The following is a 12,986-nucleotide window of genomic DNA, read 5'->3' as shown; positions in this document are numbered from 1 at the left end:
AACTCAGCAGCATCTGTGGAGGCAAATTTGCCTCTGCACATGCTGCTCGACCTGCTGAGTTCTTGCAGCATTCTCTACTTTGTTCCAGGTTCCCACATCTGCAACCTCTTCTGTCTAATATAATTATCATTGAAAGTTCCCTTGAACTCCTGCAGCAGTTCCATAGAAACGCTGATTGAGAACTGGCAGATATGAGGTGGAGCAGCTAAAATAGAAGAGGATCATTCCCTATGCTTCGCTCTGGGATACAATCAGTTCGTATTGTGAGGCTGGTGGAAGGTGGGGAGAGGTTGTGCATGGAGTGAGGGAGCAGGAGAACCATGGACACCTGTTCAAAGAGGCAGTGTTCATCTTTTAAGTGTGCAGGTCAATCTCTCATTCTATCATTCAGTCTCAACTGCAACATTTTAGCCTTGGGGGAAGCATGATCACTTACCCATCACTAATCCTGAGCTGTTGAGGGCCAGAAGTGACCTAGTGTGTTTTGTTTTCAAAGAAATGAAATTTAAATTTCCTCAGCAGGCAGGACTGCTCCTCTGGGCTTTGCTAAAGGAAGCTTTACCCTTATCTCTGCCTGAGCATTCTGTTCTCCCTCTGAGTTTGTCTGATCCACGTCCCTTATGTAGGGACAATTCCCGTGCTCTTTCTGGTAGATGGCCTTCCAGCCCTTTGCTTTAAGTGAGAGTGAGGAGGGGAAGAGGATCAGCTGCTTTTTGCTGATTTCCTACACATTTTCATTGGAAAGTCAGCAGGCAGCGTTCTTAATGAAGCAGAGGTGCTAGCAGTCCCAGATGGGAAAATTTAAAAGAAAACTGAAGACTATTTTTAACTGATTTCAACTTTTGCCTTCACTTTGTGTTTTTGGTGGTAGTTTGCACATTTGTAAACATTTTCTCCGGGTGGAAACACCACTTCCTATACTGAGAATAGATGTATTGATTGTAACAGAAATACACAATACAGTTTGGAAGCCAGGGATTTACAAGAAATTATAGCTGTTGAGCCAATACAGCTGAACAGGAGGAGAAACATCTGTTTTTAATTGAAGGTTAAAACTGAAGGTTGTTTTTTTTGTGTGCTGGAAACCATAAGCTAATCTGAAAATATTTTACATTAAATACTTGTGTAAATGTATATAAAACAAGAACTGTTTGCAAAATTATGAGGGGCATAGATAGGATGGATAGTCAGAATCTTTTTCCCACGACTGGAGAGTCTAAAACTAGAGGGTGCAGGTTTAAGGTGAGGGGAGAAATTTAAAGGAGATCTGAGGGGTAAGTTTCTCCAACAGAGGGCAGTTTTTGGATTGAGCTGCCAGAGGAAGGATTGAAGGCGGATACTGTTACATTCTTTAAAAGGCATTTGGACAGATCCTTGGACCTTATATCCCTGTACTCCTCTCCTATCCAAGGATCTGTCCAGGAAATGCACAGAACGTTTGATTCGTCTGTGTACAGAGAAAAAAACAGTTAACATTTTGGGTTTTACTCTTTGCCAGAGTTACCCACCCTTTCTCTAACAGACACAGATTAACCCATTGTATTCTTCCAGCAAGAAAAGATTCCTTCTCTTTTATTGTAGATGTTTATATGTGGTTAATGTGTCCATGCTGCTTTTCGGCATTGCTTTACAGGTTGCAGTCCTCTGCCATGGTGCACGAATCGGATTCTTTCAGGGAGATATCAGACTGTTAATGGATGACATCAAAGTTTTGAAGCCAACAATCTTTCCAGTTGTTCCCCGTCTGCTTAATAGGATGTATGATAGGGTGAGCCTGAATTCTTTAACAAAGTTCAGAATCTTTATTAAAATTAAAACAGAAAAATGCTGGAACACTCAGCAAGTCTACCAGCAATTTGGTCGAAGGAACAGTGTTAACATTTTAGGTCAAAGACCCTTCACCAGTTCTGATGATAACTCTGTTTCTCTTTCCACAGGCGCTGCCTGACCTGCTGAGTGTTTCCAGCATTTTCTGTTTTTATTTCAGAATTCCATCATCTGCAGATTTAAAAATATTTTCAGAAGCTTTACTCTTTATAAAGTGAATCAGAATTTTTTTAGTCATTACTCTTTGGTAAGGATAATGATTTAGCCCTGGCTGTTTTGCTGAAAATCAAATCATGAGATTAATGGAAGTAGAATTGGTGAACTGCCCTCCGAAAGCCAGATTCAACTTGAGCTAAATGTCAGTAGCTTTATTTTATGGCAGCCTTTTATATTCTGCAAAACAGCTCAGTATGTAGCCAGCTTTGCTCAGTCTGATTGGACTAAAGAGCAGTAAAATTTATTTAATGCAGATTTACAACATGTAAACAGGTTATTCTGTCCAAATTATTCTCATTGAAACTAGTTAATTCTATGATCAGTAGTCCTAATTCCTTTTACCTATTCCCATGAATCATTATTCTCCCCAGTTCATGACTGTGATGTCTGCTTCAGTTGTTAGCCCTGGTTAAGTCTTCCATGAGGTTTGATTGAGAAGGCCTAGTAAGTTTTAATTTGATGGAAGTTAGGGAGTGTGTCTGAACTAGCTGGAGTCATACCTTGCACAGAGGAAAGTAGCCAAAAGATGGCTTCTGGTTGCCAACCATTTCTTCCCTCAGGCACCTGTTAAATCCAGAAAGCCTTTCCACCATCTCTAAATTAGAATTATGATGGGATACTTTCTACTTACCTGGAATAGAACATCTGCAGCAGCTCTTGAAACTCCAGGTCTAAGTACGTTACTTGGATGGCATCCTGTCCACCATGTTAAACATTTGTAAATGATGGAAGTTGAATATTATTTTTGTTATCTAATTTAACGTCCTTCCCAAACAAGAATACTTTTAAGTTGGTCACAAAACAAAGTGAGGGTCTGATTAGGAATGCTCTGCCACTCTTAAATGATGTCATAAATTCTTTGAAAGCATAATTGGATTGCAGGGCAGTATGGATATATAGGACTAAACAGGAGTATGGGATTATGAAAATTGTCTTGTGGAGAATGGTATTGCAAACTTGATGGGCTCAGTGGTTTCTTTCAGTGCTGAAAGTAAACTGATTGTGAAAGCAGATTTTGCATTTGCAAAACTGTAAAGTTCAAGTCTGCTTTTATATTTTTGCAGGACAAATATTTGGTTATTTGATTTGTTTCTATGCTTACATTGTGAATAGGAGAGAAATTGAATTAAATAATTCTTTTCAGTTAATAGCGATCTCCTAGCTTTGGAGATGAAATAAACTAGTTCAATTTCCCATAAATTCAGTGACCTTTAATGAAATTTTTACCTGACTTTGACTTCTAGGTTCATAGCCAGGCTAATAGCTTTATGAAAAGAAAGATATTGCAACTTGCTTCCTGGAGAAAGATAGAAGAACTTCGGAAAGGGATAATGCGACGTGACAGCATATGGGACATACTAGTCTTTCGTAAAGTACAGGCAAGTGTCAGGCATGCAGGTGATAACTAGAGAAATTAAGAGTACTTAATGAAATTGTGACTATTTAATATTGGTAATATTTTGCTACCACATTTCCAATGCGTGAATTAATTGTGCTTCTGTCTGAAATATTTTTTGCATACACTACATTTTTAACATTGCATTTAATTAAAGCTTCACTGAATGCAGTGGATTCTTATTTTTTAGATTCTTAGTTTTAAAGGGATGTAGGCATAATGAAGTGGGTTGCAAAATAATTTTTGACCTTCATTTATTTAAGCTGCACAATGTAGTAGAGTTCCTGTCATGTGACTGAAGGCTGAGAAAAGAAAAGCTGGAAAACCTAGAACAATAGTTGAAGATAACTTATATCGTTGGAGGTCAGATGATCTCTTGGCTTCACTTTGTTGTACGCAGTCTACCCTTGAGACAAGTTATCCAATTTTTATGTGTATTCTGAACTTCTAAATTGTAATTAAATTGAACTTGTGCCTCATGTCCACCCTGCTTTTAATTCAAATTCCTGCTCTTAAACTTCATGTCTAGCAGTCAATGTTAATAATTAGTTTCCCTGCTAATGGGTGCAATGAATTTTAACCATAATTTTAGTCCATTATTAGAATGTGGGGATTGTTGTTTGAGGATATATTGAATAGAATGGGACGTTGTTTTCTATGCTTTAGAAAACTTAGAAATTATCTCATTGAAACAGGATTTTGTGAGTATTGAGCTGCTCCTCTGGTTGGAGTTTCTAGAACTAAGAGTTGGAGTTTCAGAAAATCAGACAGGTCAATAAGGTCTGAAATGAGGAGAAACTCTTGCATTTGGCAGTGGAAGAAAGAAATTGACAGACTTTTGGATTTAAGGGATAGGTCAAGAAAGTAAACTTGAAGATCAGCCTTGATCTTACTGAATGGTAGGTCAGGCCTGAGAGGCTACATGCCATACTCATAATTGTATATGTGGTGTTCTAGTTTGGTAATATGTGCATCAGACTCCAGCCTGTGTCCCCTTGCACTGATTGAAAGTGAAAACTGCATCCACAGAATACATGCGTTCTCCCTTATTGCATTGGTTTTCTGTTCTTTACGTAAATTATTTGGAGTACAGTGTGGGCTCTGGAGGCTTTGCTAATGACAAGCAGCATCTAAAAGCATGATATGTTCAGCAAATAAATCCTTCTCACCTGATGGATCTCTAACTCTGATTTCTCCACCTAAATCTGTCATGCCTTTTTTTTTTGATGATAGGTTTGCTTCTGTCTGACTAATAGTGGTGGATTCAGTAACATTACAGAGAAACGGTTCTATCTGAGTTCCTTGCTCGCCACCCTCTCTGTGTATGACCTCCGAGTTGTGGTCACGTTTCAGAAACAAATGCTTGTTTATTAACTTTGAGAATGGATGGAAAAATCCATAAAGTAAAACATTTAAGCGAATTGAAGCTAGAGACTTGGATGCACATATGGTAGGCAGAGTTTTGTGATCATTTAGTGCTCTTTTACAATTTAATATTGTCAATTATAGATTTATCAGGGATTTGAAAGGGATGGTTAGTATCATATTGACCCACACGATGTTGCATGTAGCATTTGTATAGCACTTTTCATGGCCTGAGGTTGTCCCATGTATTTTGCCTTTTGATATAGGAAATGCAAGAGTTAATTAGTGCACAGCAGGATCTCACAAACAACACGATAATGTCCAGATCTCTCTTTATTGAGGGATAAATGTCGACCAGGATATACGGGGAACATCCCTTCTTCTTAAACTAATGCAGTGGGATCTTGCACGTCACCTGAACGAATAGGCAGAGCTTGACATTAATGTCTCAGCTGACATGCCTGACAGTTCAGCATTCCCTCAGTACGGCACTGGATTATCAGCCAAAATTCGTGTGCTAAAGTATCTGGATAACCTCTTTCACTTTTCTAGTCATCAATCTGTTTTGTCTGCAGGCCAGTCTTGGTGGTCAGGTAAAACTGATGGTAATTGGAGCTGCTCCCGTGTCTGAGACTGTGCTTACCTTTGTCAGGGCAGCTTTAGGTTGTCAGGTAAGCTGCATTTTTAATTTCTTTATGTAATTAATTTTTTTAAACTAATTTTGTCTTTTGTACAAGAAATATGAAAGTGAATTATGAAAGAAAGCACTGTGATTTTTGAGTGGCATTGGTCAGTACCATGGCAAAGTTGTTCTACCATCAGCTCTCTTTCTAAATCAATCCCACTTCTCTTTTCATGTTAATAGTCTATAATACTCCTACCAAAGCCACTGATTTTTTTTTTGTGTGACTTCAGCCATGTTTCCTCATTCTTGACACATTGTTTTTGGGAACCTCCTAGACCATTTGACGCTCATGTACAACTTTAGCACCATCTTGCATCTGCACCAATGTAGGCATTGCAGCCCTGAAATTATGCAGGTGTTCTCTCAAATTTTCCTCAGAGATAATGCAGAGATTCTATCAGTTTCCTACTGCAGATGCTCCAAAGAAATCCAAAATTGAATGGAGCCACCTCCTTGGAATTTCAGGACAATTTCTCACATGCTTCTCCTGCATCTGCACAATCACCTGAGGCTTGTCTCCAGGCCTCATCTCAGATTTTGGATTTCTTTGGATGACCCAATCCATAACATAGGTAGTCAGCAATGTTAATTTAGCCTGACAATGTCTATCATGATTGCCCTTTCCAACATGTTGAATCAATTGCCTCTTGGAAGTTTATCCAGATTTTGGGCTTGGACATTAAAAGGTGTTTTAAAAAAATACAGTCATGGAGGTCATGCTCAACATAGAGATGAGATAAATGGAGAGGTTAACCAATGCATTTGATTATGTGCTCCACTAACATCCGTGTCTTAGTGTTACATCAATTCTCTGTGGAAACCAGAGGTACGAGATACTTGGTTCCACCAATAGTAATGATGGTAACGTAAGATTGTCTTTGAACAACTGACAATAGTAATATAGTCTTTATATCTTTTTAGATCTTTTTATTAATTTTAGCTGCAAAATGCTGAATAATAATTATTTTCAATTGGGGTAACTTTTAAATTTCAATAAGCTGTAGATTTTTGTCATTACAGTTTTATGAGGGATATGGACAGACAGAGTGCACGGCAGGCTGTTCAATGACGATTCCTGGAGATTGGTCAGCAGGTAAGGCTCTTTTTCCTACCAGATGTTGAGATTTAACGCTTTGGTATTGGTATTGGTTTATCATTGTCACTTGTACCAAGGTACAGTGAAAAACTTGTCTTACAAACCGACCTTACAGGTCAATTCACTTTGTTTTAAGAAACTTAAAAGCCAAAATTGAATTAGTCGACTTGGTACCTGAGCTCCAACCTACTGACCCAACCCTACCCACTCCATTTTGCTTGCTACGTTTAGCAGGGCAATCCCGGAATTTTCTCTGAAGCAGATGGGAAATCATTGCTGTGTCAAAGGAATGGAAGAAATCCTCCTCCATTTTTGCCGCCTTTCCCTCTACCTCCATACACACTTTATTTCACTTTGAACACAGAAACCTTTTCATGTCATTTTGGTTTTGAGCTGATCCTGGCTGTAATATATTCTACCTATTTTCTATTTTTTTGCTGCTTATTCTCAACTTGTTCATCAGTATATATTGCCAATTCCTTTTATCAAATAAAAACAGGGTACCAAAATGTAGATCTATGATAGACTTCCTCAAGAATATATACACTCTGAACTCCGTCCAGACTAAGATTATTTTTGCCAAACTCAGTTTTGTGGGAGTAGAGATAATTGCTTCAGATCAAAAAATAATGCAAAGCTAAGAGGCAGAGTAGAATCAGGGGTCACAGCCTCAATGTAAGGGGTTGGCATGAGAAGAGCCGGAGATCTTACCATGTTTTTACCAAAATACGAGAAGAAATCTCTTCACCCATAGGGTAGTAAATCTTTGGAGTTTTCTGCCAAAGAGAGCTGTGGAGGTTCATTTGCTGAATATGTTCAAGATGGAGATAGGAAATTGATAGATAGCGATATGGAGTTAGTGCAAGAAAATGATGCTAAAGTTTAAAACAAAATCAAATATTGAATGGCAGAGCAGGCATGAGGGGCTGAATGGCCTTTTTCTGCTTTGATTTCTTAAGGTCTTTTCAGTGAAATGATCTGATATCACATGAGATTCTGTGTTTGGAGGAATTCATAGAACATAAAAAAAAATACAGCACAGGAACAGGCCCTTTGGCCCACAACGTCTGTGCCAAACACAATGCCATATTAAACTAATTCTCTTCTGCCTGTACATGATCAATATCCATCCATTCTCTGCATATTCCTGTGTCTTTCTAACAGCCTCTTAAACACCACTATCGTATCTGCTTCCAGTGCACCCCGCCCGCGCCCCCCCCCCCCCCCCCCACCCGCCCGGCAGCCCATTCCAGGCACCTACCACTCTCTGTGTAAAAGGGAGCAGGGCAGTGGGCACATGGGAACACCACCAGGTTCCACTCCAAGTTGCACACTATAGTGATGAGTCTTTACAATAGTCAGCTATGGTTTTCATGGCCATCACTACACCACAGTACAAATGTTAGGATGAGTAATCTTAACATGAGTATTTGTTGGCTAATTAAATGTAATAAAGATCAGATTGCTGCCTGGAAATCAACAATGGCAAAACTGAATGGCTGGGGAGGCAATGGTGCAGTATTAGGAAGGTGATGGCGCAATGTTGTTATAACTGGATTAATAATCTAGATACCCAGGGCAATGTCCTGGGGACCTGGGTTTGAATCATACAGTAGCAGATAGTGAAACATCTGAATTTGAATTCAAATTCATGTTCAATGTATTCATCCTAACATTTCTACCATGTTTGTACTGTGGTTTTGATAATGTATGATACAGGAGCATTCAGAATGTTAGGCTGTTTGGTTGAATAATTGTGCAAGCTGACTGCTTTAAGGTTATATGATCCAAATTTTATTCAATAGATGAGATATTTTCTTTTGTGATTGTTCCAATATTGTCATATCCTGAGATTAAACTGAGGATTTCACTGTTGTCAGTTAGTTGTTTGTAAAACACGAGGGTGTTTTAGATCAGATTTCTCCTTTGTTGGTTTAGTTGACCTGTACTGCATAATTAAGTGTTCATTGTACTTTGTGATCTGCTCTTTATTTCACTTTGAACACAAAAACCTTGGCTTCTCGGTATTAATTTCTGTAGTTAGTGTCAGCTCAGTATTTTTAGCTTTACTCAATAGGGATATACTGTTTATTTGCAAATTTTCTGATAAACAATACATGTTTTTTTTTGTTGTGCTGAAATAAAAGCTGCTCTTTCCATACCGGTTTAATTCACTAAGCCATGTGTAAAGATGTTGCTGTGAATAGTCTGGATGTGTTTGAGGGAGAACTAATTCCAGTCATGTTATCTAAAAGATTTAGAACAACCAGTTATTCATACAGAAGCAGCAGCCAGCCTCTCTAAATTCAAACTTGTCCTCTTTGAGTAGTGTTTTAGAATTGCTGCTTTCCTCTGCACTTCTTCCTGAAAGAAAATTCCCCTTGGGCTCATCCTTCTCCCAAAGCAATTTGCTGATCAATAGAGCTTCATAGCAGCAGCACAGAAAAACAATCAATGTACATTTTACCTTGTAACTTTTCCTTCTTTCTCTTTAGAAATCTCATAAATCCTGAATATCATATTTTTAAAATGCAATCTTAAAATCATCTACTTTTTCCCATTTTTATTTTAGAACTGCTTTTTGTAATTTGTTGCCAACAGTGTATTTATTACATTGCCAAGAAGGGCAGCATAGTGGTACAGCTGGTTGAGCTGCTGCCTCACAACTTACCTTACTGAACCAGCTACCAGAATTCTGGACTACGAGTTCAAATCCCATCAAAGTGGCTAAGGAGTTTAAATTCAAGCAATTGAATAAATTCTAGAATTAAAAAAATAGAAGCTAGTTATATTAACAGTAGCCATTACTGGAATGTTGCAAGAACCATCTGGGTCACTGATGACCTTCAGGGAAGGAAATTCACCATCCTTGCCAAGTCTGATGTACAGGTATATGTAACTCTAGATTCACCCATGTAGCTGATCTTTTAACTGTCTCTTCAGTTCAGGAGCAGTTAGTGATGAGCAATAAATGCTGATATTCCCAGCAATGTCCACGTCCATATTCTGTGAATGAATGAAGAAATGAAATTCAAGCTTAAATTCCTGATGTCAGTAAAAAGAATTTACGTTTTTTATAGAAGTAAATTCTTCTCGGCTAGTTAAAGGTAGATTCCGAGTTATGGACAGTGTTTTAAACTATTCAGGTCAACTCTTTCAAAGCTGGATCTCCTGTTTCTTCTGCAGGGCACGTTGGAGCTCCAATGCCTTGCAATCTGATTAAGCTTGTTGATGTAGAAGAAATGAACTATTTTGCTGCTGAAGGGGAGGGTGAGGTAAGTCGAATATTTTTTAGATGGTATAAGTATCAGCATGTTATAAAGATTTAAGCTTTCAATCAAACTGTTGGGCTAATAATGTGGCTGACAAGAGCAACATTAATAGAATTAGAGATTAATACAGCACAGAAACAGGCCCTTCAGCCCAAATCATTCATGCCAACCAAGATGCCCACTTAAGCTACTCCTATTTGCTCACGTTTGGCCCATATGTCTCTAAACCTTTCCTATCCAAGTATTTACCCAAAAGTCTTTTAATTATTATTGTACCTGCCTCTACTACTTTCTCTGGCAGCTTGTTCCATACATGCGCCACCCTCTGCGTGGATAAGTTGCCCCTCAGAACCCTTTTAAATCTTTCCCCTCTCACCTTAAACCCTATGCCCTCTAGTTTTTGATTCCCTTTCCCTGGGAAAAAGACTGTGTGCATTTACCCATCAATGCCCCTCATGATTTTATGCACCTCTATAAGATCACCCCTTGGTGTCCTATGCTCCAAGGAATAAAGTCCTAGCCTGTCCAACCTCTCCCTGTAGCTCAGATCTTAATTAATTAATCTTTGAAGCTGGGGTTTTAAAGCTGCAAGATAATATATACTGGACTTTGGGAATATTCTACAAAGAGACAATTTACCATGTTAGCAGATTTGGTCACATTGTTGTAAGGATTAATTTAAGTGTAATAGGGTGTGTTTTAAGATGTTTTAAAAAATGAGTTAACGTATTCATCATAATGAAAGCGTTCATGTATGTGTGCTAGCACACAATAGCTTGCATTTATAAACTGCCTTCAATAGAGAAAAATATCCCAAGGATTCACAAAGGTGTCATTGTTTTAAAAACAAGCTTGCTACTAAACCAAAGATGGCTTATTAGATAAAGGGGGCAAAGCTTAAGAAAATAAGTTGAAGAGAATAAAGAAAAGAGGGAGGTTGAAGGTTTAAAGAAGGAATTAAAGCATGGAGCCTTGATAATTAAAGAGGTGCCATAAGAGGTGTGCTGGAAGGGACACCTGAATGTATAAGAGGCCAGAGTTTGCACAGAAGTGTAAAGCTAGAGCAGAAGTAGGGAGTTTCAAGGAATTTAAAACTATGATGATTTTTGTAAACTTGAGGTTTTGGGGTGCCAGGGATAAATACAGTCCTGTGTGGACAGAGTTGATGAGGGAATTGAGTTTTGGATCGCCTAGGGTTTTAGGCAGCAGAGGATGGGATGCCAACTTGGAGAATAGAGACATAGGAAGTTCCAAATGTTTAGGTGAGTGCTTCTGCATCAGAGCCTTTGGCAGATATTGATAGCAGTGGTGCAGTGACAGGAAAAGAAGCCACCACAGGATGAGATCTGCACCTGATTAAACAGGAAGAATTGAAGGCAGTCCCATTTAGCTCAACAGTAGAGAAGAGATTGTCATTTGAAGCCTGGGTAGGAGCATTTAAGCAATTTTGCAGGATGGAAATCTAATTGATGAGATGTCAGAGTGATTGATTTCTGATTCAAGTGATGGATACAAATGGAAATTTTATAGGACTATGGAGAATAAGCAAGGCAATTCGACTAACTGGTTAGCTTTGTCAAAGAGCTGGCTTACTGAATGCCAAAATGAAATCCATAAATACAGAAAATGCTGGAAATTGTCAGCATGTCATATGGCATTATTGAAGAGAGAAGAAGAATTTGTGTTTCGGGTGCGTGATGAAACATTAACCATGTTTCCTTCTCCATTAAATGACAGGATGGCCACCCGTGTTGTACCTATGATGTTATGAGTTAAATTTTTCAGAGCTGTAAATTAGACTCTTCCTTGCCATAACCAAATTCAAGTAAGAGGTTGAGATTGTAAAAAGAATCATAGACTTTCTCCATTCAGTGACTCTTGGCATTTTTCAGATTGTAGGAAATGTGTACTGTGGTTATGTTATTTGGGTGCCACCTGACTCATTGTAAAGATCTGTCCAACAGTTGATCTATTGTATATGAAGTCAGCCTGTTGTTTGTGGCATTTGTTTCTCCAAACATGAGCAAGTTTTATCCCACAAATTCATTAGGCATTGTTGATAGAATAAAAGCCATGCTGCTGTCTAATATGGATCCCTTTGTAAAAACGCACAATGTTTTTACACTACTATTTGCATAATAGCAGGTGCAACTAATTGTTAGAAGATGTAAATTTATTGGTTTCCACGTAATGCCTGGTAATCCATAATCAACTGATACACCATGCCTATCTAATTGACCGTTGGTAGACTCATTCACTTTTTGAGGTTAGAATGACTGCCCTTGACATTGAGGCAGCATCTGACCAAGTGTGGCAATAAGGAGATCTGGAAAAATTGAAGTCAATGGGAATTGGGGAGAAAGTTCTCCTCTGGTTGGACTTGTACCTCGAACAGAGAAAAATGCTTATTTGTAGGCAATCGTCTCAGCTCCAGGAAATTTGCTGTAGAAGTTCCTTGAGAGGTATTCTTGGGTTATCCAACACTGGCTGCCTTGCCTAAAACCTTCCCTCCATCTTAAGGTCAGAAGTAGGGATTTTTACTGATGATTACAAAGACTGCCATTGCATTTGAAATTTCTTAGCTAATGGACCAGTCTGTGCCCACATGCAGAAAAATTTGGATGAAGTTAGCTTGCACTAATGAATGATAAGTAATGTTTATTGCACATTATCAGCAGCATATCCACCACTGCCACTGTACAATAGTCTGTACAGACTTAAAGATACCCTGCAGTAATATTCCACACCTCCCAAATGACCGTTATCACCTAGTATATTAGCAGGTGCATGAGAATACTGTCAACCTTAAGTTGCTCCCTAAATTTTATAATATCCCAACTTGGAAATGTGTCTCCATTTTTAAATGGTCACTGGATTGAAATACTGGAACTCTCTGCCCAATTGCATTGGGAATACCTTTGTCATAAGAATGAAAGCGATCCAGGATTGTGTCACAGAAGCACTTTCTCTAGCTCAATAAATTATTGCTTTGGTAACTATACCCGCACCTGTGAATGAATTAAGGCAAAAATAGGCCTGCTCAGTTCATTGAACCCAGTAGATTGTCCTGTACCGACTTTGAGGAGTGTTCATAGTTATACCATAGAATTATATCATAGATCTGTTCCA

The 12,986-nt window shown here is 38.5% G+C and overlaps 1 protein-coding gene across 14 annotated transcripts in view; it reads left to right on the top strand.

The window, feature by feature from the left end:
• Window positions 1-12,986, top strand: part of acsl1a (acyl-CoA synthetase long chain family member 1a) — a 134,017-nt gene that overhangs the window by 103,118 nt on the left and 17,913 nt on the right. For all 14 annotated transcript variants that reach the window (XM_052019612.1, XM_052019616.1, XM_052019615.1 and 11 more), the window contains exons 12-16: window positions 1,634-1,768; window positions 3,288-3,422; window positions 5,380-5,475; window positions 6,510-6,582; window positions 9,772-9,860. In XM_052019612.1, the coding sequence (XP_051875572.1) occupies window positions 1,634-1,768; window positions 3,288-3,422; window positions 5,380-5,475; window positions 6,510-6,582; window positions 9,772-9,860 (528 nt within the window). The remainder of the gene's footprint in view (window positions 1-1,633; window positions 1,769-3,287; window positions 3,423-5,379; window positions 5,476-6,509; window positions 6,583-9,771; window positions 9,861-12,986) is intronic.

Source organism: Pristis pectinata, chromosome 7 (assembly GCF_009764475.1).
Source record: "Pristis pectinata isolate sPriPec2 chromosome 7, sPriPec2.1.pri, whole genome shotgun sequence".
Classification (NCBI taxonomy): Eukaryota; Metazoa; Chordata; class Chondrichthyes; order Rhinopristiformes; family Pristidae; genus Pristis; species Pristis pectinata.
This window is presented reverse-complemented; position numbering and strand designations above follow the sequence as displayed.